The sequence below is a fragment of the Bos grunniens genome, chromosome 22, assembly GCF_055505025.1.
Source record: "Bos grunniens cultivar Pamir isolate PY7600 chromosome 22, Bosgru_T2T1.0, whole genome shotgun sequence".
Taxonomy (NCBI): domain Eukaryota; kingdom Metazoa; phylum Chordata; class Mammalia; order Artiodactyla; family Bovidae; genus Bos; species Bos grunniens.
Genome location: NC_141186.1, coordinates 53,103,281 through 53,130,453, shown reverse-complemented (window position 1 = coordinate 53,130,453; position 27,173 = coordinate 53,103,281). Strand labels below are relative to the sequence as shown.

The 27,173-nt window shown below is 47.5% G+C and overlaps 3 protein-coding genes across 6 annotated transcripts; all 3 read right to left on the bottom strand.

Moving 5' to 3' along the window:
- Window positions 1-2,717: 2,717 nt before the first annotated feature.
- On the bottom strand, window positions 2,718-10,406 carry LOC147348601 (serine protease 45). The gene is made up of 6 exons (XM_086368356.1): window positions 10,207-10,406; window positions 8,285-8,311; window positions 5,046-5,193; window positions 4,537-4,811; window positions 3,519-3,682; window positions 2,718-3,211 (listed from the first exon to the last, which is right to left on the bottom strand). Exons 1-6 carry the CDS (start codon window positions 10,307-10,309, stop codon window positions 2,978-2,980), a joined length of 951 nt encoding a protein of 316 aa, XP_086224482.1. The 5' UTR covers window positions 10,310-10,406; the 3' UTR covers window positions 2,718-2,977.
- Window positions 10,407-15,594: 5,188 nt separating this feature from the next.
- Window positions 15,595-20,898, bottom strand: LOC147348600 (serine protease 44-like). Of its 4 annotated transcripts, none has more exons than XR_015151736.1 (6): window positions 20,573-20,898; window positions 20,241-20,414; window positions 19,848-20,016; window positions 18,993-19,077; window positions 17,980-18,137; window positions 15,595-16,479 (listed from the first exon to the last, which is right to left on the bottom strand). XR_015151736.1 is itself a non-coding variant. In XM_086368353.1 (6 exons), exons 1-6 carry the CDS (start codon window positions 20,787-20,789, stop codon window positions 16,243-16,245), a joined length of 1,212 nt encoding a protein of 403 aa, XP_086224479.1. In that variant the 5' UTR covers window positions 20,790-20,836; the 3' UTR covers window positions 15,595-16,242. The 4 variants fall into 4 exon arrangements, 3 of the variants coding, with proteins under 3 accessions (XP_086224479.1, XP_086224478.1, XP_086224480.1); XM_086368353.1 differs by having other exon boundaries at window positions 18,993-19,249; window positions 20,573-20,836; XM_086368352.1 differs by lacking the exon at window positions 17,980-18,137 and having other exon boundaries at window positions 18,993-19,249; window positions 20,573-20,893.
- Window positions 20,899-22,866: 1,968 nt separating this feature from the next.
- Window positions 22,867-26,779, bottom strand: LOC147348599 (serine protease 44-like). The gene is made up of 5 exons (XM_086365475.1): window positions 26,671-26,779; window positions 26,160-26,216; window positions 25,731-25,890; window positions 25,143-25,350; window positions 22,867-23,679 (listed from the first exon to the last, which is right to left on the bottom strand). Exons 1-5 carry the CDS (start codon window positions 26,777-26,779, stop codon window positions 23,497-23,499), a joined length of 717 nt encoding a protein of 238 aa, XP_086221601.1. The 3' UTR covers window positions 22,867-23,496.
- Window positions 26,780-27,173: the final 394 nt, after the last annotated feature.

Genomic DNA, 27,173 nt, shown 5'->3' with positions numbered 1-27,173 from the left:
ATTCAGCACATATACTCCCACCATTATTGCTACTAATTCATATTGCACTAGAGTCTCCTGCAATGAGATAGCAAAAGAAATAAATGGCGTGAATTTCAAAACAGACAAGAGGTAGCTGTGACCATTTTAATTTGATTACCCCAAAATAAGCCAAGAGAATCACTGAAAAACCACTGAATTAAATACACAGTTTTGCAAGATGACCAGGAATCAAGATCATTATGCTTTTACTCCATCAACAGCTTTAAAATACCTAATAAATGGAGTTTTATAAATGTAGTGGAAAAGATACCATTCCTAAAAAACATAATCAAAACTTGTAAACTACTCAGAAATAAACTCAGTTTTTTTCCAGACATCCATGAATAGAAGAGCTGAATGAATGGAAGCGTATACTACATTTCTGGCTAGGAACTCAATTCTGTAAAAATGACAATCTTCCTCAAGTTATTCTGTGTATTTAATTTTAATTCAAATACCAATAATATTTTTAATGAAAAATATTAAAGAAAAAAATTTAATGAAAACTGACAGATTATAAAGTTTATAAGAAAGGCAAACTTGGTAGATTAAGCTGTTTTTTTTAAAGAAGAGAGCTTTTGCTACCATTTAACTAAGCATAACATGAAGCTGGTTGAAACAGTACAGCATTAGCCCAGGGACAGACAGATTAGTGGGAAATAACAGAGATTTCAAAAAAATCTACCCACAAATATATTGGAATTTTGTTATTATAAATGTGGACATTCAATTCAGCAGGAAAAGGATGGACTCTACAGTAAATAGTGTGAGAGGCTGACCTCACACTATACATAAATTTCAAATGGATTACAGTTACACATGAAAAACAAATTTATCAAAATATTAAATATGTGAATACAGCTTTATAATCTGGAGGTGGAATAGGCCAAGTTAAGCAAGCGCCAAAATTCATAAAGAAAATAAAGACTGACTGACTTCATTCAATAATTTTTGAAGTCTTTACAGGAGGATTACCCTTCTATTCTACATATTTCTAAAAGATGAGTGGCAACAACTGGGGAAAATATTTGTAAAGTAATCGACAAAAACTTAATATTCAGGACTTTCCTGGTGGTACAGTGGATAAGAATCAGCCTGCCAAAGCAGGAGACACAGGTTCAGTCCCTGGTTTGGGAAGATTCCATATGCCACAGAGCAAGTATGCCTGAGCACACAACTACTGAAGCCCATGCGCCTAGCGCCTGCGCTCTTCACCAGGGAAGCCACTGCAAGAGAAGCCTGTGACCACAACCAAGAGTAGCCCCTGCTCATCTAAGCTAGAGAAAGCCTGTGCACAGCAATGAAGACCCAGCACAATCATAAATGATTTTTTAAAAAGCTAAATATTCAGAGTCGACTCACTGGAAAAGACCCTGATGCTGGGAAAGATTGAGGGCAAGAGGAGAAGGGGGTGACAGAGGATGAGACAGCTGGACCGCATCACCAACTCAATGGACATGAGTTGGAGCAAGCTCCATGAGATAGTGAAGAACAGGGAAGCCTGGCAGACTGCAGTCCATGAGGTAGCAAAGAGTCAGATATGACTTAGCAACTGAACAACAACAAAAAATATTTAGAAAAGAGAAAGACCTTCCATGAGAAAAAGATAAACAATTACTAAAATAGGCATATGAGCAAAGGTTTTATTAGGGGAAAGATACACCTTTTTTTCAATAAACACATGAAAAGGTATCCTTCCAATCAAGGAAATGCAAATTAAAACAGCAATGATATAACTTTCTACCACTGGATAGGCAAAATTTTTGAAGATTAATAATATCCATTTTTTAGTAAAAAAGAAGAAACATTCGTTCTTGTATACCATAGGTATAAATGTACACTGGCTCAGCTTTGGGAGGAGTAAATTATACCAATAGTGCTCATCCAAAGTTCCTACGTTTGCGTTTCCTTTGATGGGCCTCCCCCGAGTACACTCCTAGGAAGACGTTGCAGACATGCTGCAGTGTGTCCCCCAACTCCACCCCAAGTGTGCAGGAACGCATTCATGGCAACACTGCTGCAAGGCAGGCAAGTTCAGAAACTGCCTAAACCCTGGTGCTGGTTAAAGGACACACACACATTCACATGGTACACATGACATGATGTAAAATTATGAACAGCTCTAGGTATTGACATAGAAAGGTTTTCAAGGCATATAGTTTTTTTAATGTAGGTTATTAATAATATATATATGAGTCTAATTGCTTAAAAAATCATTGATATATTTAAGGATGCTAACAATGACTACTTTTGAGGAGGGGAGCAGCATTACTGGTGGGGGGTTAATGAGCAAGGGGGAATCTTTATGTGTATTTCTAAATTTTTTTGGTAAATCACAACAAAAATCCAAATATTGCCTTTAATTATTTTTAATTTTTAAAAAATATAGGATCAGGACTTTTGTAATCATTTTTTTATATGCTAGTTATAAAAAAAAGAAAGCTGATTTTGGAGCACGATAGGTCCTTCCTACTGCCACCTGTAGTGCGTGTCTCAGCTGTTCCCCTCACGCCCACTTTCCAGTTGAGAAAACTGATGCCTCAGGCCCAAGCCCTTTCCCAAAGCCGCAGCACAAGTGGCTTAGCAAAAACAACAGTCTCCACTCTGGGAAGCCTCCTGAGAATTAATTCCAGGAGGCCCTGCCCACCCACCAATCCCCAATCCCCAGGGCCACCCAGAAAAGAGAACAGAGTCAGTTTACGTTTTCACAAATTTAATCCCCGCTATCCTGATCCCCAATTCCAGAGCGCTTCTAGGCCACACTTCCTTTCTCCTGGTCACTCAAGGCTTAGTCATCCACCACTTCCCTCCCCACTAGGAGGCCAAAACTGGACTCAGTCCCAGGGGCCACTTTTTCCCCATCTTGACTCTTGTTGAATACAGACCCATGACCTTGATCTAATCTTGATCTGGCCTCATTCAGCAAAGGCAAAGCATGGAGAAGGGAGAGCGAAGATCAGGGGCCCATCTGGGGCTGCAGCAGCCAGAACAGGAGTAGGAGCCAGGCAGAAGTGCAGGGAACTGAGAGAATCCCATTGCTTATTTGCTTCTTGATCCATCTGCTGTATTTGGTGATACGGGTATACACGCCCGGATTACGTACTTTGGCGCAGGCCTTTTCCCAGGACAACACCCCAGCAAGAATCCATCTGCCCTCGACTTCACAAGCCAATGGACCCCCAGAATCCCCCTAGGCAAAGAGAAAGGAGTGATGGAGGCTCCCGGCCCAGCTGGGGCCCAAGGGACTGGGGGACCCAGAATGCCCACCCTCTGAGTTCTGCTTGGAAGCTTGTTTCAATCCTGCACTCCTCAGTTGAGGACCCCATCCCAGAATATCAGGCAAAAATCAAAGTCACGGGGAAGGAAGATGGGAGAAGGGCTCTGCCTGATGATGATGACAAAGAGGGAGGCCAAGCAAACCCCTCCCTGGGGAACTGCCCCCCTATCTGGAGTCATCCCAACCGAAGGAGAGCTGCCAGAACCTCCCAGAAACTCACAGAGCACAAGTCTTCTCTGTAATTGGTGGCACAAATCATATCCCCCAGCACAAGGGGGACAACGCGGGGGATGTGGGACTTCTTGCGGTAAATCTGGTCACACTTCTTGTTGTCCATGATAAACACCTCGGCCTCCTGCAGCTCTGGGGCCAGCGTGGAGTTGGCTGTGGAGGAGTCCAGTGTGGTGAGAACTGACTCCTCACTCCACTCAACCCTGCCTCTCCCCAGGGTTTGTCCCTCCAGCATCAAGACTTGGCCACAGCCCTTCACGTCAACAGGCCCTCCTTCACTTGTCCCTTCCCCTGCGGTGTGGGCCATGTCTGACAAGCACCTAACTCTCTAAGGCTCTACTCCAAAACCCTTTTCTCTGGGAATCTTTTGCTTTTGAACCAAGCAGGATACAATACAAGTTTCAGTGCAACTACTCTGAAATTGAGACCCCTACACCATGCTGCTTCTCTCCAGCCTCTGAGCTTTGTACTGGCTGTGCCCTCTGCCACCTGATTGACACTCACTCCTCCTTCTGGCACCTCAGGCAGACCCTCTGCCCAGAGCTCATCCCAGACTCCTCCTCACTTACTCTCATGATCACCTGATAAAGTCTCTGCCTCTTTCCTTGAGTCTGTGCCCCTACCCACACTCCAGTTACGAGTTCCCAAGAGGCAGGACATACATCCTCAGTGCCAAGGGTCTGGCATGTGGCAGATGCCTGAACATTGACATTTGTCAGGTAAACGAATAAGTGAATGAATTTATGAATCCCTAACTCTAAGCGTCTGAAAGAAGCAAATGATCAGGCTTTCCTAGGTCTAAATGAAGGGCCCACAGCAAGTGCAATGGTGTCAACCATGGCAACAGTTCTCATGTGAGGAGCAATCCTAACACATCCAAAGAACCAGGGGTCATAGGTAACAGCTTCGTGAGAAGCACCATGAAGGGGCTCAGCAGGCAAGACCCGAACAGAATGGAGTGTACCCTCTGGGGTGCCATACCTCACCCCCAACCCCTTCCTCCTTACCTGAGAAGCGCTGTTTAACCTGGCCCCAGCCAGTTACCCAGCACTGTGTCCCAACCTTCAGGCTGTAATTGGGCTCTGGAAGGCAGATGGGCTGCACATACTTGCTGATGATGACAGGATTGTAAAGTTGGAGAAGGGCCACATCACCCATGATGAAGGTCCGGCCCCAGTACTTGGGGTGCATAATGATGTCCCTCACAGGGATCAAGAGGGTTCTTGTGGAGTTCGGGGGCTTCAGCTTGGAGGTGCCAAGAATCACTGAATACTCTTTTGTGCTACAGGAGACACAGAGCCCCATCTGGTGGATCTCAGGTTCTCAAGCAACACTATGCTCCTACCTCCACCAAGGATGCCCCCATTAGTAGAAGTCCTGCCTGAGTGACTCTCTCCTATTGTGGAAATCCCTTCCTGCTCCCTCAACCTCCTATATCCCCACACTATTTCACAGAGGAAACAAGGAGTCTAGGCTGGGTCCTTTACAGTCTTGGGTCTCCAGAGGCCATACTCACCCTTGGATGCAGTGGGCAGCAGTCACCACCCACTTGAGGTCAATGAGGGCCCCTCCACACACGTGCTCATTTCCCACTCGGAGGCTCACTTCCCAGGGCCAATGGCGAGACAGGTCCAAATTCTTCGGCCACCAAGGTTGGCCACAAGCTTCAGGAACAGTGTGCCAGGGAGATACAGTGGCCACACAGAGGAGGCTAAGGATGACTAAGACCAAGATGCCCCCAGGGGAACTTGCACAAGGCTGTAAACTCGGGGACTTGCTTCCATTTCAAAGAAGGGGAAACTAAGCATGAGAGAAGAGCAGCGGCCTGCCCGAAGGCACCGAGCTGGACAGAAGATGACAATAACAGAGATAAAAAGCATCAAGACAGAGACGTGACAGGAGGAGAGGGATACTGAGACACACAGGGAGCGAAAAGCACAGAACTTCAAAACTAGGGAGAAGCATAGAAGGAGCCCCAAGACAGGAAATGTATTTTCTTATGTTCTCAGGCCATGTTCCTAAAAGGTTTTCTGCATCTCTTAAATGCAAAAGGCCTCTGTCCCCATACTACTCAGAGTCAAGAAAATCTCCAGACTTCTATGTCAGAAATCTTTACACAGACGATTCAAGAAAAAGCCCCAGCATGGAGCCAACAGAGGCCTCCCACTCACAGCTTACACACTGTTAGTTTGCAAGTAGTTTCAACAATCAAGTTGTATGACTGTATGAATGTGAAGATACATGCAGAATTGTAAATAAAATATTAGCCGATATTATATTTTTTAAAATAATGAACCATGATCGTGTAGAGATTGTCCCAGGGCACAAGGGTAGTCCACAGTGGAAGCAGTCTTGGGGTATTCTCCACATACACAGTTCTTTTTCTCTAAGGAAAATTCATGCGCTTTTCTTAACAGATATAGAAAAGGGCATTTCAAAAATTCAACACAGCTTTATGACCAAAAACAAAACAAACTCTTACTTTAGCAGTAAGAAAATCTACAGGAAACATTATACAACATTAAAGAACAAACCAAATAAATTATACTTTCAGAAGCCAGGAGTAATGATACTTTGTGGGAGGAGGGCAAAGGAAGTAACTGGGACGACAGAAGGGAGCTTCTGGGTGCTGGTACCACTCTACTTTCTGACTGGGTGGAGACTTCACAGATGCATTCACTGTGTGCTAATTTCATGAGCTGGGCACAAGATTTGTGCACTTTTTGCAGGCGTGTATATAATACTTCAATAGCTGATTTGTAAAATCAGTAACATTTCTCTACCCCAACCGACCTGAATATAGCACAACTATATTCAAAAGAAGATACATTTTATAGCTAAAAATTATAAAATACCCTGGAATTCAAGTATTCAACACTAAGCAAGATGTCTGTGGTAATATATTTCAAACTCTAATAAAGGACACTGAAAATGACTGGAATAAATGGAGAAAGACCCATTGTTTTAAAATAGAATAAATATTTCAGATGCAATTCTTCCCAAAATTAATCTGTAAAGTCACTTTCCCATGTCAAATTTTTAAGAAATTTGATAAACTTCCTTTAAAATTGAAATAGAAAAACAAAGGTCCATAAAGTAGAGCAAAGAAGGGATACTTGTCCTAGCAGATACTAAGGCGCACAACAAAGCCATAGTAACGAAAACTGGTACTGCCAAGCACAGACCAGAGGACCCCAAAAAGGAACAGAGAACTTGAAATTGTTCCTCAGAATACAGGAACTTAATGTAAATAAAGGAGCTACCACAATCTGAGTAAATGATGGACTGTTGAGCAGATGGTTAAGGAAAACTGGCTCATTATAAAATAAGTAAGAAAAACAAAACTCAGTTCTTCTCTAGTAGTACTTGAAGACCTTGAAGGTAAAACTGTAAAGTTAACAGCCAAACATGTGACATGGGATGGAAAAGGACTCTTTAAACAAACCACAACCCATAAAGGCATTAAACTGATTAACATGAGTACATAAAAATCAAGGATTTTTGACCCCAGGAACAAGGTTAACAGACAGATGACAGATTAGCCGGTCATATCTGCAATGTCTAAAATCAATGCTTTTGTTAGGAATATACAAGGAACTCCAGGAAATCAAGAAAAAAGAACAACAGACTATGTACAAAGTGATAAGGACAATCAATTTATCAGAAGAGGAAATTCAAGAGGCCAAAAGCACAATGAGACATGCTCATTAGTAATGAGAAAAATCTCAATTAAACTAAAGAGTCAGTTTTTTAATCTGTTAGATAGGCAAAAGCTGGATAAAGCCAAGGGGTGGGAGGTCTGTAACAATATATACACCTTCACAAATTGCTGGTAGGAATGCAGAGGGCTGACTCAATTAGAATATGGACAGTAGATAAAAATATGGTATCAATGTACATTTTTGAAATTCATAGGTTGTACTGTGATTACCTAAGAGAATATCCTTAGAAAATACACATCAGAGTATTCAGGGATAAAGAGTTGCATGCTACTCTCAACTGATTCTGAAAAAAATTATGTATATGTGTGTGTTCCTTGTACTATTTTCAGTCTTTTGTATGTTTAAAATTATTTCCAAGGAAAATATTTTTTAAATGGAGGTAAATGAAAAGAGGAGGAAACAGAAAGAGATCTAGAGCACATACTGTTTATGTAAGTTAAAAATACATGCACACAAAACCACAATATGTAATTATACCAAAACACAGATATGCATTGAACATACAAGAAAGGTTGGGAGGACAGTGAAGAGAAGGAATAGGGGTAGGGCAAAGATATAAGAAGAAATAACTAACCAAACAATCCACAATAAATCGGGGTGCACCTGTTAGAATGGAAACCTATGAACAAACAGGAGCAACACAACCCTCCACCCTTAAAAGTCTAAGGAAAAAGACAGGAAGAACCCAGAAGAGCCAGGCTCTGCAGACACTTCCATAAGGCCCAAGAGGCTCCATTTGCAAATGAACAGTTCAGAGCTCAAAAGGTTTCTTCCTGGGCATGTTCCCTGATGGGATACAGCCTGGGTTGAACTTGAAGAGGCTCTGCATTCTCACAGGAGGCCAAGATACGCTTTCACTGTGCACTGTTGAGTCTGTACTTCCTGGCAGGCACAGGCTGTTCTTTAGAAAGCAGGCCATTTACACTGAATTTCTGCTTGCTATAGACCCAGAAACACTATCTCTGTGACCCTCTTCAGAATATACCCTCCCAGGATCCAAGGTTTTCTTGAGGCAGGGTCTTACCCTACCTACCTGGTTTGGTGCTGTCTCCTTTGTAACCTGGAGGAGAAATGGGGAACAGAGATGAAATAAGAGGTTGTAACAGGATGACAATGAAGAAGTACATTTTTCATTAGTTCATTCAATCCTTCACCAATTATTTCCTCATCTCCCACTCTGTTCCCAGCCCTGGAGCCCAAGGCCAAGGAGCTGGGGGTTCTATCAAGGGACAGAGGTGTATCGACAGACACATCCTGTATGTGCTCTTGAGGAGCAGGTTGTCCAGCAGAGAAGTCACAAGTAAACACACAGTCACTCATGTGAGATCAATGTGGGGACAAGGCTCCAGGTGTCAGGTAAGCCCAGAAGAAGACAGAGAGGATTCTGGAAAGAGGGGTTATTGTGCCAGATCTTAAAGATGAGAGAGTAAAACAGAAATGAAAAGTGACAATGACATTCTTTATGAAAGAAACATCATGGTGTAAGCTAGAGACTCTAGAGGATAAAGGACAAAGCCTGTGATGGCAAGAAATGACACCAGGGAAGACAGTCAGGAGTCAATCAGAAGTGCCTTCCTAAGTCAGGCCAAGAAGCCTGGGTGAGACTCTGGGAGGAGGGAGGCCAGTGGAGGTGTGACATGGTCAGGCTTGTATTGTGAAGGCAGTATGCAGATTAGATAGGAAGGTGAAAAGGATGAACGCAGTAAGATTTCACCAAAGACTTGGCAGAAGCCAGGCTATAAATGAGGAGGGCTGAACGAAGTGGCAGTGGCAAAAGACTTGATGAGCTGGATGTGGGACTAAGGAAGATAGCTGAGTCTAGGGAAAACTCCCCAATTTCTGATTTTAGAGAAAAATGACTACTATCCACTGAGTAAGAGGACAGAATAAGAGAACCTAGTTTATCGGAAGAAAAGGATCTCAACTTTGGAACCCAAGGAGCTGCGATGGCTCTAGGTCATTCAAGAACAGATGCCCAGTATGTTGCTGTGCATCCAGGCATATTGTTTCGTGAGGGAGCATCACATAAATGGCAGCTGCAGCTCAATACCCAGGGCAAATGAGTTCACTCAGGGAGCAGTGAAGAGGGAACTCAGACAAGACTTCTGGGAACACCAATTAGTCAGGGATGACCGAACATGGGGGGCCTGGGAGGAACACAGAAGAGCATGGGAGTCACTCTGAGGTAGAGGAGAATCAGGAGGCACGGCCTGAGAGAAGCGGACGGATTAGAGAATATCAAAGAGGGAGGAGTGGAAAGGTCAGGGATGACAGGGCAAAGACATGCCAGGAACGCGCTAAGGATTAAGTGAGAAATGAGGAAGCACCGAAGGAAAGATGAAGTGAAAACTTACTGCGAGAAATCTGGCAGTGAGGGGATGACACGGTAAATAGAAAGGGAGAGGATACAGATCTACGAGAGCAGACGGAGGGCCCAGAGTCCAGAGCACGGGTGAGCAGGCTGACCTTGAACAGGAGGCCTGGCTCTGATTCCTAAAGAAAGGGTAACAGTCAGGTTTGGAGGGGCCGCAGGGGCTGAGGGAGTCAAGGGAGACAGCACCTGAGGGCCTGAGTTTCCTGAGGGAAGGAAGCCACTGCTAGTAAGGCACTCTCCGAAGAACAGAGGCTCTGAGAAGAAAGTGAAGTTGACCACACTGGTTTAAGTGTGGGGAGACCATGGGCTTATCCCCCACAGCAGGGGGGACTACCCTCGCACCACAAGGCCTCAGGAGGCTGTAGGGCTGGCGGGCCTAAGGGTAGCCGCAGAGAGGGCGGGAGTTTGCGAGCCCTGGAACAAGGGAACCGCCCTGAGACAGGCCCGAAGGCTCCGTAGACAAGGGGCTCCGGGCTGGCGGGCGGCGCAGGGCCCATCCCGGCCTCTCCCGCGGGTTGGAGGGCAGCGTCGGGGGAGGACGACCCGGAGCGGGAGCGGCGCGGAACAGACACCGCCCTCACCCGAGTTCAGCAGCAGCAGTACCAGCAGCAGGAAGCTGCGGCTCAGGCCTAACGGCCTCGAGGCTGCAAGCCCTGCGCTAAGGCGGGACAGCGAGGCGGCCATAGGCCCCTGAGGCGGCCTCTAGCGGCAGCAGCGGCGGCCCTCGTGAACCCCGGACGCCGCGACGACTCCACCAGCACTTGACGCACATGACGGAGCTTCAGACACGTGACGGCCCGTCCAGCACGTGATGACGTCAATGACGCGCGATGGTGCACCTGGAATCATGAACGCTTAGCAACACGTAGGCCCACCTCCTGCAGGCTCCGTGAAGATGCCTCTCGTTGCCTCTTCAGTGGCCGGTGCCATGGAAGTACACCCAAGTGCCTTAAGTTGGTGACTGTACCCCCAGACCTGGCCAGTGAAGGCACATACAAATCCTCAGACTGGTGTTGGCGACATGTCGTCCAGCCTCTGATCACAACCTTGTGTCCCTTGCATTGAAGAGTTTCTCAGTTTATGTTGTTTTGAGACTCTGGAAAGATGTAGAAAGTACCAGAAAAGAACACTAAGGCTAGGGAATCAGGCAAGATGTCCTTATAAAAGTGACATTTAAGCTGGACCTAAGACTTGAACAAGAGATCTTGGGGGAGACCTCAGAAAGGCGTTTATACACTTTCACAAACCACCAGTGGGATGGCAGAAACAAAGAAATGGTGGCAGATATGAAACCTTGGGCTTTCACAGGATGATTTGTAGAAGAATGCTGTTTGGGGATCTGTTTGGTGTATCCCGGATTGGGAGATGACAACCAAGATTCCTGCTGCTTCTGTCAAGTGTGGGGGACCCAACTCTGGGAACCACATTCTGCACCCTAGCATCTGCAGTGGTCCAGAATATGAGTTCCACTAATAGGAGGTGAGGGGAGGTGACGTGTGCCACTTCGATGCAAAGGCAGTAAAGAGAAGATTGACTTCTCTACTGTGTTGATGCAGAGCAATGGCTCTCAAAGTGTGGTCCACAGAGCAGCAGGAGCAGCACCTGGGAACTTGAGATGTACATTCTTAAGACCCACCCAAACCTACAGGATGTAAAACTCTGGGAGCGGAATCAGTTATCTGTAGTTTAACAAGCCCTCCAGGGAATTCTGAGGTAGGTAAGCATGAACCACAAGGCTGAGAGGAATCATAATATAGAGAAAAGCCACCTGCTGACCAAGAACACCTGATTGGGATGATATAGGAACAAGAAGTTGAATTTATTTTGTTAACCCGTGAATATTCAGTGACTTCTTTTTTTTAATTTTATTGAGGTATAGTTGATTTACGTTACATTAATTTCTGCTGTACAGCAAAATTATTTATTTATATAGATACATAGATTATATGGGGTGTCCCAGGTGGCTCAGTGGGTTAAGAATCCACCTGTAATGCAGGAGATACAGAAACATGGGTTCAATCCCTGGGTCAGGAAGATCCCCTGGAGGACATGGCAACCCACTCCAATACTCTTCCCTGGAGAATCCCATGGACAAAGGAGCCTGGTGGGCTACAGTCCATGGGGTTGCAGAGTCAGACATGACTCAAATGACAGAGTACAGAGATTATATAGATGCATTCTTTTTCATTTTTTTTCCACTATGGCTTATCATAGGACATTAAATATATTTCCTGTGCTATACAGTGGGATTCCCTGATAGCTCAGTTGGTAAAAAATCTGCCTGCAATGCAGGAGATCCTGCTTTGATTCCTCATTGGGAAGATCTGCTGGAGAAGGAATAGGCTACCCACTCAAGTATTCTTGGGCTTCCTTGGTGGCTCAGCTGGTAAAAAAAAATCTGCATGTTTATCCATTCTATATATAATTGTTTGCATCTGCCAATCCCAAACTCCTGATCTATCCCTCCCTCACCCTCTCCTTGGCAACCACAAGTCTGTTCTCTGTGTCTGTTAGCCTGTTTCTGATACATAGATATATTCATTTGTGTCATATTTTAGATTCCACATATAAGTGATATCATATGGTATTTGTCTTCTTCTGACTTAACTTCACTTAATATGAGGTCCATCTAGGATGCTGCAAATGGCATTATTTTGTTCTTTTTCATGGCTGAGTATAATCCGTCGTATATATGTGCCGTATCATCTTTATCCACTCAACTGTTGATGTACATTTAGGTTGTTTCCATGTCTTGGCTATTGTAAATAGTGCTGCTATGAACACAGGGGTGTGCATATCTTTTTATAGTTTCATCCATGTATATGCCCAGAAGTGGGACTACTGAATCATTATGGCAACCCTATTTTTAGGTTTTTGGGGACCCTCCGTATTGTTTTCCATAGAGGCTGCATCAAGTTATATTCCCACCAACAGTGTAGGAGGGTTCCCTTTTCTCCACATCCTCTCCAGCATGTGTGTATTTTTTTATATAATGGCCATTCTCACTGGTGTGACGTGATACCTCACTGTAGTTTTGATTTGTGTTTTTCTACTAATTAAAAATGCTGACGTTCAGCATCTTTTCTTGTGCCTATTGGCCATCAGTATGTCTTCTTTGGAGAAATGTCCATGTAGGTCTTCTGCACATTTTTTGATTGGGTTGTTTTCTCTGTTGAGTTATATGAGCTGTTTATGTATTTTGGAAATTAAGCCCTTGTCAGTCATATCATTTGCAAATATATTCTCCCAGTCAGTAGGCTGTCTTTCATTTTGTTTATGGTTTCCTTTGCTGTGCAAAAGCTTGTAAGTTTCCTTAGGTCCCATTTGTTTATTTTTGCTTTTATTTTTATCGCCTTGGGAGAATGATCAAAGAAAACATTGGTATGATGTAGCTCAGTGAGTTCTGCCTGTGTTCTCTTGTAGGAGTTTTATGGTGTTATGTCTTATATTCAGGTCTCTAAGCCATTTTACGTTTGTGTACAGTGTGAGGCTGTGTTTTAACTTCACTTGATTTACATCAGTTCAGTTGCTCAGTCGTGTCTGACTCTTCGTGAGCCCATGGACTGCAGCACGCCAGGCCTCCCTGTCCATCACCAACTCCCGGAGTTTACTCAAATTCATGTCTATTGAGTAAGTAATGCCATCCAATCATCTCATCCTCTGTCGTCCCCTTCTTGTCCCACATTTAATCTTTCCCAGCATCAGCATATTTTCAAATAAGTCAGTTCTTCACATCAGGTTGCCAAAGTATTGGAGTTTCAGCTTCAGCATCAGTCCTTCCAATGAATATTCAGGACTGATTTTCTTTAGGATGGACTGGTTGGATCTCCTTACTGTCCAAGGGACTCCCAAGAGTCTTCTCCAACACCACAGTTCAAAAGCATCAGTTCTTTGGCTCTCAGTTTTCTTTATAGTCCAACTCTCACATCCATACATGACCACTGGACAAACCATAGCTTTGACTAGATGGACCTTTATTGGCAAAGTACTGTCTCTGCTTTTTAATATCCTGTCTAGGTTGGTCATAACTTTCTTCCAAGGAGCAAGCATCTTTTAATTTCATGGCCACAGTAACCGTCTGCAGTGGTTATTTATATTTATATTTGGAGCCCCCAAAATAAAGTCCATCACTGTTTCCACTGTTTCTCCATCTATTTGCCATGAAGTGATGCTGCGAAAGTGCTGCACTCAGTATGCCAGCAAATTTGGAAAACTCAGCAGTGGCCACAGGACTGGAAAAGGTCAGTTTTTATTCCAGTCACTAAGAAAGGCAATGCCAAAGAATGTTTAAACTACTGCACAATTGCACTCATCTCACATGCTAGCAAAGTAACGCTCAAAAGTCTCCAAGCCAGGCTTCAGCAATATGTGAACCGTGAACTTCCAGATGTTCAAGCTGGTTTTAGAAAAGGTAGAGGAGCCAGAGATCAAATTGCCAACATCTGCTGGATCATGGAAAAAGCAAGAGAGTTTCAGAAAAACATCTATTTCTGCTTTAATTTCTGCTCTATTGACTATGCCAAAGCCTTTGACTGTGTGGATCACAATAAACTGTGGAAAATTCTGAAAGAGATGGGAATACAGACCACTTGACCTTCCTCTTGAGAAATCTGTATTCAGGTCAGGAAGCAACACTTAGAATTGGACATGGAACAACAGGCTGGTTCCAAATAGGAAAAGGAGTGTGTCAAGGCTGTTTATTGTCACCCTGCTTATTTAACTTCTATGCAGAGTACATCATGAGAAACACTGGGCTGGAAGAAGCACAAGCTGGAATCAAGATTGGTGGGAGAAATATCAATAACCTCAGATACGCCGATGACACCACCCTTATGGCAGAAAGTGAAGAAGAACTAAAGAGCCTCTTGATGAAAGTGAAAGAGAAGAGTGAAAAGGCTGGCTTAAAGCTCAACATTCAGAAAACAAAGATCATGGCATCCAGTCCCACTTCATGGCAAATAGATGGAGAAACAGTGGAAATAGTGAAAGACTTTATTCTTTGGGGCTCCAAAATCACTGCAGATGGTGACTGTGGCCATGAAATAAAAAGACACTTACTCCTTGGAAGAAAAGTTAAGACCAACCTAGATAGCATATTAAAAAGCAGAGACATTACTTTGCCAACAAAGGTCCGTCTAGTCAAGGCTATGGTTTTTCCAGTAGTCATGTATGGATGTGAGAGTTGGACTATAAAGAAAGCTAAGCACCAAAGAGTTGATTCTTTTAAACTGTGGTGTTGGAGAAGACTCTTGAGAGTCTGTTGGACTCCAAGGAGATCCAACCAATCCATCCTAAAGGAAATCAGTCCTGAATATTCACTGGAAGGACTGATGTCGAAGCTGAAACTCCAGTAGTTTAGCCACCTGATGCAAAGAGCTGACTCATTTGAAAAGACCCTGATGCTGGGAAAGATTGAAGGAGAGAGGAGAAGGGGATAATAGAGGATGAGACGGCTGGATTGCATCACCAACTCAAAGGACATGAGTTTGAGTAAACTCCAGGAGTTGGCGATGGACAGGGAGGCCTGGCGTGCTGTGGTCCATGGGGTCTCAAAGAGTTGGACATGACTGAGCGACTGAACTGAACTGATGGGAATGCAGACCTTTGGTAATAAAGTGGAGGTGACCAGTAAGCAGAAGCAGGGGAGGAGGAATAATATTACTCATGCCCCTGCCTGAGTTAAGTTTTACTCCCAGTTCCAGTCTCTCTTGATTCTCTACTCTAAGCTATAAAGGCTATGAAATTAGGGTACAAAGCCCCCCACAGACATGCTGATAACTATAATAGGAGTACAGGGAGCAGGGACCTGCTAGCTAAAACCATTTCTAGACTCATCAGTGAGTAGGTGTGGACTCACCTCCCCCTCTAGAGCTTAATGAGAACCATGAATAGTTTCTTAGCCAAATGAGAAACTAGTTTTCTACAGAGTATGTCATATGCAACCCCACAACTGCAAGGAGAGAACAGCATCAGAACACAAAAGAATAAACATTTATTCACCTGACATCAGAAATCTCCATACTCCATAACTGCCTCAACACAACTTGGGGTAAGCCTGGATGTGGCCGCTGGAGCACTGAGAAGAGGGTTCCAAGACTGAGTTGCCCCAGGAAGATTTGTGTGGCAGAGGATGGGGACTCAGATCCACACTGGGCAGCAGGGGACCTGCCAACCCAGACAACTGAGTCAGAAGTGAACACGGTGAGGCCGCCTCAGTCTCCTAACAGTCACCACGCAGACTGGTTTGATAAAGTGTCAGGTCTAATGCTGATGCACCGCTGATGATGTCTCTTCTTTGTTAGATGATGCCCAGATGTAGATAAAGAATCACGAAGCATCACCTGGCAGGTTGCTGTCCATCCAGCTGGGATGGTTCACCCACTCCTTCCCGGCAGGCAGAGCACAGCCAAGGGGTAGGCATGGGTGATGCAGGTGCCTGGAACAGCAGGCTGGAAAGCTTCCAGGGTTCCTTCCTTGCTACCACTTTCTGTCCTGTGGATCTCCACAGGGTCAGTGGGTCCCAAATGGAATTGAGGAAACAGCACTGAGTAGGAGTGGGAGGTCAGAGGCAGAGCTAATTGAGACTCAGAAACAGTGGGGAGTGTGGACCAGGGTGATCACAGGGCCACCAGGAGGCCCAGGGGCAACACCAGAGACAGTGATAGGATCAAGAATCCAGCTGAGGCACAAGAGGACACCTTAATGATGTGATCAATGATCCAGTCCTTGTACATGCTAACTTCTGTATAAACTATAGGCAATTCACTGCGACCACAGGCAATGCCCCAACTCACAATCCCCACCTGGACCCAGGTGTCATTAAATTCACAGACCAGGGGACCCCCAGAATCTCCCTGGAGAAAAAAAAACAAGAATGGAAGGGGATCATTATAAAAAAGGCTGATTTCTAGCAAGGCACTAGGGACCTTGCTAGTGTCACCAAGGTCCTTCCCCAGGTACCCACCAGGCCCAGGTTTCCTTGAATGACATTTGAGAGCTAAATACTTTAACATCATCTGAGAAATACTACTACTTCTCAGGTGCTCAGGAACCCACAGGAGCTATAAGGCCAGTGAGCCCTGAACATCAGTCCTGCCAGGATATACTCAAATTCTCCTTCAGTGCCCCTAACCCTCCCCTGCCCCTCTCCAAGCCTCCCACCACCCAGCAACTAAAGGGGCATCCCCTGGCACTGTGAGGAGCTTCCAGAGCCCTTCTCGGGCTCTAAGGCCAGAGTTTATTCCACTGGTCAGTCCTGGGCCTTCCCAGCTGCGACATTCTCTCACTATCATTCCAGCATGGGGGCGCCAGACTCCCCACCTCTACCCTGAAATCTCTCCCAGTCCCAACTCCACAATTCAACTACATCCTCTTCCAGCGGCCCCTCTCTCCAAACACATCCAGACTTGCAAAACCCCAGCTCACACACACTCTGCACATCCTTCCTCAACCCTGTTCCGGTAGGCCCCTCACCAACCAGCTCATCATAAACTCAGAGTCCTCCTCAAGCTCTCCCTCACCCCATCCTCACATGTAGTTGGTGACTAGAAGTGATGACACGAACACAACCCCTTTCCCAGCCCCCACCAGCCCAGGTCCCACCTGCGGCTCAGCACCATTGCCCACACAACGAAGAACAAACTCCCGGCCTACAGGCCTGCCTGGACAGGACCAAGAAACACAGCACAGCCTGCAGGCCACACGTTCTGACTCCAGCCCCTACTCTGGCCATACTGGCCTCCTCATTGCTCCAGACCGGAAACCCATTCCCTAAACATGACCAGCGCGTCAGACCTTGAGCCTCGGACTCACTGCTCCCTCTCCCACAGTGATGTTCTCCTCTTGCCAGGATCCAAACACTCATCCTCTGAGACCTGTCCCCTGTCCCCAGCTCAGGAAGGCTGCTCGGGGCAGAGGGGAGGCTGTGGGCCCAGGGCTCCTACAGGCACTCCCAGGGGGACCTGGGACTTCTGTCTCTGGAGGGCCCACATCTGTATAGTAAGATGTATAATGTCTAGGTGGCAGGGTTGTGAGCTGGGAGACTGAGCTAATGTGGGTGAATGCTCACACTGGCACAGGAAGTGACTACAGAAAGAAATCAGTTATAGGAACTACGTGATTATCATCATCACCCCCAACTTCACCACACCCTGGCAGCACCCCCAGGATGGGAGGGCTGCTCCCTATTGGAGGAACAGGCCAGGCCAGCTCATGGGTATCTTGAGGAGTTCTCCCCTGAATCTCCTTAAGTAAAGGCTGAAAGAGGAGGTGGGAAATAACCCAGGCCCTGCTGCTGAGGAATGAGGAAACTGCACAGCCACAATACAGAGGTGGCGAGGGACCCATCAACTCACCTTGCAGGGGCTTTTAAGATCTTCGTGATAGCCACATATCATCCCTTTTCGAACTAATGTACGACGATATCCTAAGTGTGCCTGCAATTTCTTGTTACATAATGTGTGGCGAAGAAGGATTTGGTCAGTCTCCTGAAGAATTTCTGGCAGCACTTTGACTACAGAAAGACAACTCAGAAATAAAACATTTGCTTGAGTGGAATAGAACGGGGCCCCCAGATCCCATTCTGGGTCTCTTTTGTTTGTTTGAGTTTTTTGGCTGCACTGTGCAGCATGCAGGATCTTAACTCCCTAACCACAGATCAAACCTGCACCCCCTGGAGTGGAAGCGTGGGGTCTTAACCACTGGACTGCAAGGAAGTCCCACACTCTGGGTCTTGATCAGTGCATTCACACTCCTATCTTCTAAGAGAAGGAAGGACAGTGGGTTTTGTCCCATTTGACACAGAAGGACCTGAGGCCAACTGCTGACACAGGGAGCAGGCGAGGTAAGAAGCTAAGCCAAGTCAGAAGGAGGAATGGATCAGGACACAAAGAGACAAGGCTTCTTACAAGGCCTGATACAAAAGCAAGTGTCGCCACTCTGAGTATCAGCAATAGCAGTGACAGTGTCTGTACAGGGCAGGGTCACAGACTCCGGGACAGGCAGTGCCCACAGGTACCAACCCAGCCTCCTCCCAGGGCTGCTCTGGCTAGACCTACATCCCAGGACAAGAAGCTCCCTCCCCACCTGGCAGGTAATTCCAGAGCAGGACAGCTCTGACTGGCGGACAGCTCGTCATCCTGGAGCTGAAGTCCACCCTGGAGAGGACCCACCATACCCAGACCCCCGCCCCCAGGTCTAACGCAACAGGAGGAATCCCTACTGCACTGCAGTCACTCCCAGGCAGCCTCAGCTCCACCTGCTCCCTTGCCCACCTGTAGAGAACCAGCCTCCCTGTCCCTCCCTTCAGCCTACTGGCCAACCCCAGGGCTCCAGACTTCCCCCCTCGGATCCTGCCTGCCAGTCTCACCGTCTTCCATCTGTCGGCCCCATCCAGTCACCCAGCACCGTGTCCCAGTTTCTGCTTCAAAATTCTTTTCAGGGAGACACACTGGCTGGATGAATGCAGAATAATTCACAGAGTGGGCCAGCAGAACAAGGGCAATGTCATTAATCAAAGTTCTAACATCATAAAAGCTATGGCAAACGATGTCTCGAACTGGAATGACCATCCCCGACTGGGGAAGTAACAGTGTGCTTCCCATCCGCACTGTATATTCCTCAAAGCTGTGGAAAGAGAACATGCCCCTCACAGAGATGCTGGAGGGGCTACACTCCACCCCCCCCCACCCCTTCCAGGTTCTTCTCATGCTGATCCCATCTCCTACAACAGCCATCAGGGCTTTCCGGGTTGCTCAGCAGTAAAGAATCTGCCTGCCAAAGCAAGAGACATAAGAGACTCGGATTTGATCCCCAGGTCTGGAAGATCCCCTGGAGGAGAGCGTGGATACCCACTCCGGTATGCTTACCTGGAGAATCTATGGACAGATGAATCTGTTAGGCTATGGTCCATAGGGCCACACAGAGTCAGACACGACTGAAGTGACTTAGCACACATGACAGCCATTGGCCTTTTTCTCCCTCTAAACCACATCCCCTAGCAGACCCCTAACCACTGGAGTCAGTGGTCTACAACTGAGGTCCCACAACCACTGGAGCAGAACCTGGGATCTTGGTAGAAATGCAGAGCTCATGTAGCACTCACAGTGAGCACCAACTAGGGACTGTGGCCTCTTTTTCAGATGAAGAAGAGGAAAGGGGCAGGAATGGCTCCACTTCATAACAGCCTGAGCAGCAGGCCAAGCCCAGAACAGAAAACACTCACCCAAATATGCAGTGAGCTGCAGTCAGTACCCACTGTGGGGCAATGAGGGAGCCTCCGCACACGTGTTCATTGTTGATCTGCAGGCTCACCTGCCAGGGCCACTTTCTGTCTGGGGCTGGCATTCCACCAATTATCCTCATTTTCCGATGGCCACATGTTCCTTGGCTCACTAAAAAGAGAGGCTGGAGGTGAAGCTGCTGCCTCCCTTCTAACACCTCCACCACCTTCCACCGCCACCACCACCACTAGCTCTGCATCTGCACCCCACCCCCCTCACCACTGAGGTAGAGACAGGTTTCCTCTCAAACCCACCAGGACAGTCACCCAGCCAGGCACGTACTGCCTCTAGTTCCCAGGCGGGCCTGTGAAGCCCCGCGTAGAAAGAAGCAGTACCTTGTGCAAACCACCCTCCAAAGGGAGGAGGGATCTGCAGAACATCTTCCGCTGGGGGTGTAGGCAGCCCTGGAGCTCTTGGAACCTCCTCAGATTTCAGGTGTCCTGGAGCTGAGGGGGCCTCTGCGTTTGCCCGGCTCATTGCAGAATCCTCCTTGGGTCTGGCACCCTCACCTGAGGGAGGCGAGGGACCAGTGAGAAGGAGCGGCCTGGAGTGCGGCCTGTCAGCACCGGCCTCTGCCCAGGGGACCATCCCCAGCTCCCACTTCCGTCCCCCAGCCCTAGTCCAGCCGTCAGCCCCAGCTGCCACCCATGCAGTGCAGCCTAGCCACCTCCAGTCCTTGCCGGCCCTGTCTCACAGAGCTGTGGCCAAAGGAACAAGAGCCAGACCAGAAGGCCTAGGGAGCTGCCTCCGCCGCCGCGGGGAACTCCCAGAGACGCCATGGCCGCCTCTAGCCGCCTCCGCGCTCTGCGGCGCCCCCTCGTGGGGGCTACGCGCCTGCCCTCCCGTTGGAGGGAACGCAGAGCCAGGGCCTGTGGCTCCAACATCTTCACTTTATGCTTCTTCAGCCGTGTTTCTTCAATCCAGCCTGGTTGTGGTTTCAAGGCCCTTGAACTCGTAATTAAGTTCTCCACATTAAAGTAGAGGTATCAGGAATTAGATGCCTCAGCGTGATCTAAACACTGGAGACTTAAAAAAAAAGAAAGAAAACATGCAATCTGCCCAATAAAACATAAAAACAAAAAGAAGTATGATAAATAGAAAACCACAGGACAAAATGGCAGTTTCCAGCCCGAATATAATAGCATCTGCAATAAGCGTGAATGAGTTGAACATGCCAAACAACAACTTTCAAACTGGAGGAAAAGGCAAGGTTCAGAAGTAGACCACTGAAGGTACAAATTTACACAAACATACAGACACCTGGAAAATAAAGAGAAAGCGGAATGCCACGACACGCTGGTGCAAAAGAAACCAAAAAAAGCTGGGATGATATTTTAACATTTGATTATCAAATGAGAGCATAAAGAGAAGACTGTGTAAAGGACAGAGGGAGGTAGATACATAAGATACATAAGAAAAAGCCTTTAAAAGGCGAAGCACAGGGACCAATTATGGGAAACTGGAAAGTTATAATTTCCTCGTGATTTCCCTTTTAAAGGATGGCCATTCACTAGGGTTTTGACTTTGTTTCAGAAATATGGGATTTTTAAAAATTGATTTTACTATTATTGATATGTGGCTCTTGAACAGAATGTGTATCACACGGATTCCCTGAGATTACTGATTTTCCATAGGCTCTTTAAAAAATTTACTTAACTGCGCTGTGTTTAGTTGTGCACCCCACTCCAGTGTTCTTCCTGGAGAATCCCAGGGACGGGGGAGCCTGGTGGGCTGCCGTCCGTGGGGTCGCACAGAGCTGGACACGACTGAAGCGACTTGGCGGCGGCAGCAGTGTTCAGTTGTGGCACACGTGATCTTTTTAGCTGCAAAAGGTAGGATCTAGTTCCTGACCAGGGATCACACACGGGGCCCCCCTCCCGCCCCGCCCTCCCTCCCGTCACATTGGGAATGCAGAATCTTAAAATTTGACCACCAGGGAAGTCCCTCTGTAGGCTTTTACTCTGCAAGTTCCCTGAGCATTCAAAAAGAATAAGTGTTCTGTCGGCAGTTGTAAAATTCCTCATAGCACTGTTAGGTCTAGATGATGAATTGTGAGAGGCAACTCCTCTGTGTTTTTGCTTAATTTTACCTACATAACTTATCGCCTGGAAAATCCCGTGGACGGAGGAGCCTGGTGGGCTGCAGTCCATGGGGTCGCTAAGAATCGGACACGACTGAGCGACTTCACTTTCACTTTTCACTTTCATGCGTTGGAGAAGGAAATGGCAACCCACTCCAGTGTTCTTGCCTGGAGAATCCCAGGGACGGGGAAGCCTGGTGGGCTGCCGTCTATGGGGTCCCACAGAGTCAGATACGACTGAAGTGACTTAGCAGCAGCAGCAACTTATCACCTTCCTTAGAGGAGCATATAAGAAGCTCCAGTTTGCAATGCCTAACACATCACTATGAAGAAAGCTGAGCACCAAAGAATTGATGCTTTTGAACTGTGGTGTTGGAGAAGACTCTTGAGAGTCCCTTGGACTGCAAGGAGATCCAACCAGTCCATTCTAAAGGAGATCAGTTCTGGGTGTTCATTGGAAGGACTGATGCTGAAGCTGAAACTCCAATACTTTGGGCACCTCATGCAAAGAGTTGACTCACTGGAAAAGACCCTGATGCTGGGAGGGATTGGGGGCAGGAGGAGAAGGGGACGACAGAGGATGAGATGGCTGGATGGCATCACCAACTCGATGGACATGAGTTTGAGTAAACTCTGGGAGTTGGTGATGGACAGGGAGGCCTGGCGTGCTGCGATTCATGGGGTCGCAAAGAGTCGGACATGACTGAGCGACTGAACTGAACTGAACACATCATACTTCTAACCAAGTACACAGGCTCCTCATCTCCCACTTTCTAGAGAGTAATGGATGCCATGAAAACTCCCCCGGTTAAATGGGAAACTAGTTTCCTAATATGCTATGTGTAACACCACAAACTTCAGGAGAGCACAGCTTCAGAACATACAAGAGACTCTCCAAACATTTATTAGTTTCATACCTGAAATTTCCATTCTCCTAAATGCTGAGTGGTGAGTGCAGAGCCGCCACTGCAGCACTGGGAAGGTGGTTCCAAGACTGAGTTGACCCATGAGGGTTTATGCGGCAAAGCCTGCACACTCACAGAGTGATCTGCACTGGGAAGCAGAGGACCTTCTCCCAACCCAGACAACTGAGTCAGATATGGAAATGAAGAGGCCTCCTCCCTCCCTCCCAACAATCATCAGGTGGGCTGGTTTGATAAAGTGTCAGGTCTAACACTGCTTCACTGGTGACAATGGAAAAATGTTCTCCAAGACTCGTGCAGCATCCTGAAGCACCACCTGGCCGGTCACTGTCCATCCAGGTGGGATGGTTTCACCCACTCCTTCCTGGCAAGCAGAGCATGGCCTACAGATAGGCCTCGATGAGGCAGGTTCCTGGAGCACCAGGCAGGTACAATTTCAGTCTCCACTTGCTGCCACTCTGTCCTGTGGATCTCCACAGGATCAGTGGACCCCAAATGGATTTGAGGACAGGGCATTGAGTAGGAGAGGCATCTCAGAGGCAGGGCTAATGTGAGACTCAGAAGCAGGAATGGCAGAGGCCAGGGTGATCACAGGGTTGCCAGGATACCCAGAGGCAGCAACAGACACAGTAGCAGAATAAGGAATCCAGAGTCCAGACCCGATGCTTGACTCATTCTTGCAGTGATCCAATCCTTGTAGAAACTAACATCTGTGTACACTGCAGGCACTTCTTTCAAACCACAGTGATCACCCCAGCTCACAATCCCCACCTGGATCCATGATGTCTGAAACTGACAGACCAGGGGACTCCCAGAATCTTCCTGGAGGAAAAAAAAAAGAAACAAACAAACAAAAGAATGGAGGAGATAATCATAACAGGTTGGCAACTATGAAAGGACTGGGGAGACAGGCACCAAGGTCCTTCCCCAGGCCCAGGTTTCTGTGAATGACATTTGAGAGCTGAACACTTTACCATCATCTGAGAAATACTATTCTTTCCCAAGTTCTAGGAATGCACAGGAGCTATAAGGCCAGTAAGCCCTGGACATTGGTCCTGCAGGGATATACTCAAATTATCATCATGACCCCCACTTTACTGCACGCTGGCAGCACCCCCAGGATGGGAGGGCTGCTCCCTTATTGGAGGAACAGGCCAGGCCAGCTCACAGATGTCTTGAGGGGTTCTCTACTGAATCTCCTAAAGCAAAGGCTTTAGGAGAAAAAGAAGGTGGGAGATAACCCAGGCCCTGCTACTAGGGAATGAAGAACCTCAATACAGAGGTGACAAGGGACCCATCAACTCACCCTACAGGGACCTTCGCTCTTTATGTTCTGGGCACAGACCATTCCTTTTTGAACCCGATTCCCTGATTTATTTGATGTTTTCTCGACCATCACAGCACATTGCTTTAGGGGGATGATGAGTTGCTCAGCTTCCTGAAGTTTAGGTGACATTGAAGCTGGGTCTACAGAGACAATTCAGAAGTAAGAGAATCTGCATGAGTGGAACATGGCAGGGTCATTCAGATCGCATGGTGGGTCTTGATCAGGGCATTCACACTCATTCCCTCTTAGAGAAGGAAGGACAGTGGGTTTTGTCCCATTTGACACAGAAGGACCTGAGGCCAACTGCTGACACAGGGAGCAGACGAGGTAAGAAGCTAAGCCAAGTCAGAAGGAGGAACGGATCAGGACACAAAGAGACAAGTCTTCTTACAAGGCCTGATACAAAAGCAACTGTTGTCACTCTGAGTATCAGCAATAGCAGTGACAGTGTCTGTACAGGGCAGGGTCACAGACTCCGGGACAGGCAGTGCCCACGGGTACCAACCCAGCCTCCTCCCAGGGCTGCTCTGGCTAGACCTACATCCCAGGACAAGAAGCTCCCTCCCTACCTGGCAGGTAATTCCAGAGCAGGACAGCTCTGACTGGCAGACAGCTCATCATCCTGGAGCTGAAGTCCACCCTGGAGAGGACCCACCGTACCCAGACCCCCGCCCCCAGGTCTAACGCAACAGGAGGAATCCCTACTGTACTGCAGTCACTCCCAGGCAGCCTCAGCTCCACCTGCTCCCTTGCCCACCTGTAGAGAACCAGCCTCCCTGTCCCTCCCTTCAGCCTACTGGCCAACCCCAGGGCTCCAGACTTCCCCCCTCGGATCCTGCCTGCCAGTCTCACCAAATTCTAAAGTGCGGCCCCATCCAGTTATCCAGCACTGTGTCCCAGGTCTCACTTCAAAATTCTTTCTAGGGAGACACACTGGCTGGATGTATGCAGAATAATTCACAGAGTGGGCCAGCTGAAGAAGAGCAATGTCATTAGGGGTAAGGTTCCAATCAAAATCCTTATGTGATTTGATGTGTTTAACTGGAACGACCACTGTAGTTTTGCAATGTGAATATAAATATGTGGTTCCCATCATCACCGTAAACTCTCGAAAGCTGTGGAAAGACAATATGCCCTCACAGAGATGCTGGAGGGGCTACACTCCCCTCCACCCCTTCCAGGTTCTTCCCAGCCTGTTCCCATCTCCTACCAGTCATCAGCCTTTCCTCCCTCTAAACCACATCCCCTCCTCACCCGTAACCACTGGAGTCAGTGATTCTCCAAGTGAGGTCCCAGGACCATAGAGTAGCACCCAGGATCTTGGAAGAAATGTAAGACTCATGTTTCACTCACAGTGAACACAAATTAGGAGCTATGGCTTCATTATAAGGTAAAGAAAGGAAAGCTCAGGTACGCGCTCAGGTAGGGGGGATGTGAACGGCTCTGTTTCATGTAACCCAAGCGACAGATCAAGCCCACCGCACCAGATACTTACTGTTCTACACAGTGAGCTGCCGTTAGCACCCACTGTGGGGCAATGAGGGAACCTCCGCATCTGTGGCGACCTCTTAACTGCAGGCTGACCTGCCAGGGCCACTTTCTTTCTGGGGCTGGCTTTCCACCAATTATCCCCAAAGTCCGATGGCCACAGGCTCCTTGGCTCAGTAAAGGGGACTAGAGTGAAGCTGCTATCTCCATTCCACCTTTCTCATCACCTCCACTTCCCCCACCACCTCCAACACCAACACCACCTCCAACTCCACCTCCACCACCGGTGCCTCCCAAAGCAGAGCCAGGTTTCCTCTCAAATTATCCAGAAGGGTCTAACCCTGCAACCCACTCCACCCCTACTCCCCCACCCCTGGCCAGGACATGATCCCAGTTGGCCTCCAAGCAGAAGTACAGCCCTGTCCAGAGGCAGTACCTAGAGGAGGCAACCCTTCCAATACAGGGGTCTGGCTGGATCCCACAGTCTCTTTCGCTGTGGGTGTGGGTGGCACAGGAGCAACAGTGGGTACTGGGACCTGCAGGGATTTCAGTTGCCCTGAAGCTGATGATGCCTCTGGGGTTGCCAGGCTCATTGCATAATCTTCCTTGGGTCTGGCACCCTCACCTGGGAACATGAGGGTCCAATGAGAAAAGCAGCTGGCTGCAGCAAGGACCCTCATCACCGGCTTCTTCCCAAGAAACCGTCCCATCTCCAAACCCAAATTCCTAATCCCCACCCCCGAACCCCACATCCCAGTTCCCAGTACCTACCCGCACCCCCTGCGAGTAACCCCCACCCTCAGCACCAGGCAAACAGCCTAGCCCATCCAAGCCCAACCCCTGCCTGCCGTGGTCTCCCTGAGCTGCGGCCAAATGACCAGGAGCCGGACCAAGAGGCCCAGGGAGCCTCCGCCCCTGCGGGTGTCACTCAGAGAAGCCATGCCCACCTCTAACCGCCTCCGCGCTCTGCGGCGCCCCCTCGCGGCATCCCCGCACCTGGCCTCTGGTTGCCAGGAACACGGCTAGGGCCAAATCCCAAGGCTGCTCCTCCAACATCTTCACTTCCTTCTTCCTCAGCCATGAGCTTCAATCTATTCTGGTTGTGTTCTTAAGGCCCTTGAGTTATGATTGATTTTCCATCTTAAAGGAGAGATATTCTGGGTTAGATACCTTAGCGTGATCTAAACACGGGAGCCCTTAAAAAAAAAAAAGAAAGAAACAGACACACAGATGCAATCTGTCCAGTGAAACGTAGAAGAAAATCAAAAGAAACAAGGTAAATAGAAAGTGCGGAACAGATGGCAGTTTTGAGCCTGAATATAGCAGCATCTGCAATAAGGGTGAATGAGTTGAACATACCAGACAACATAGCTTCCAAATTGGAGGAAAAGCCAAGCTCCAGAAATAGACTCTCTGAAGAGACAAACTTACACAAAGAGATACACACACG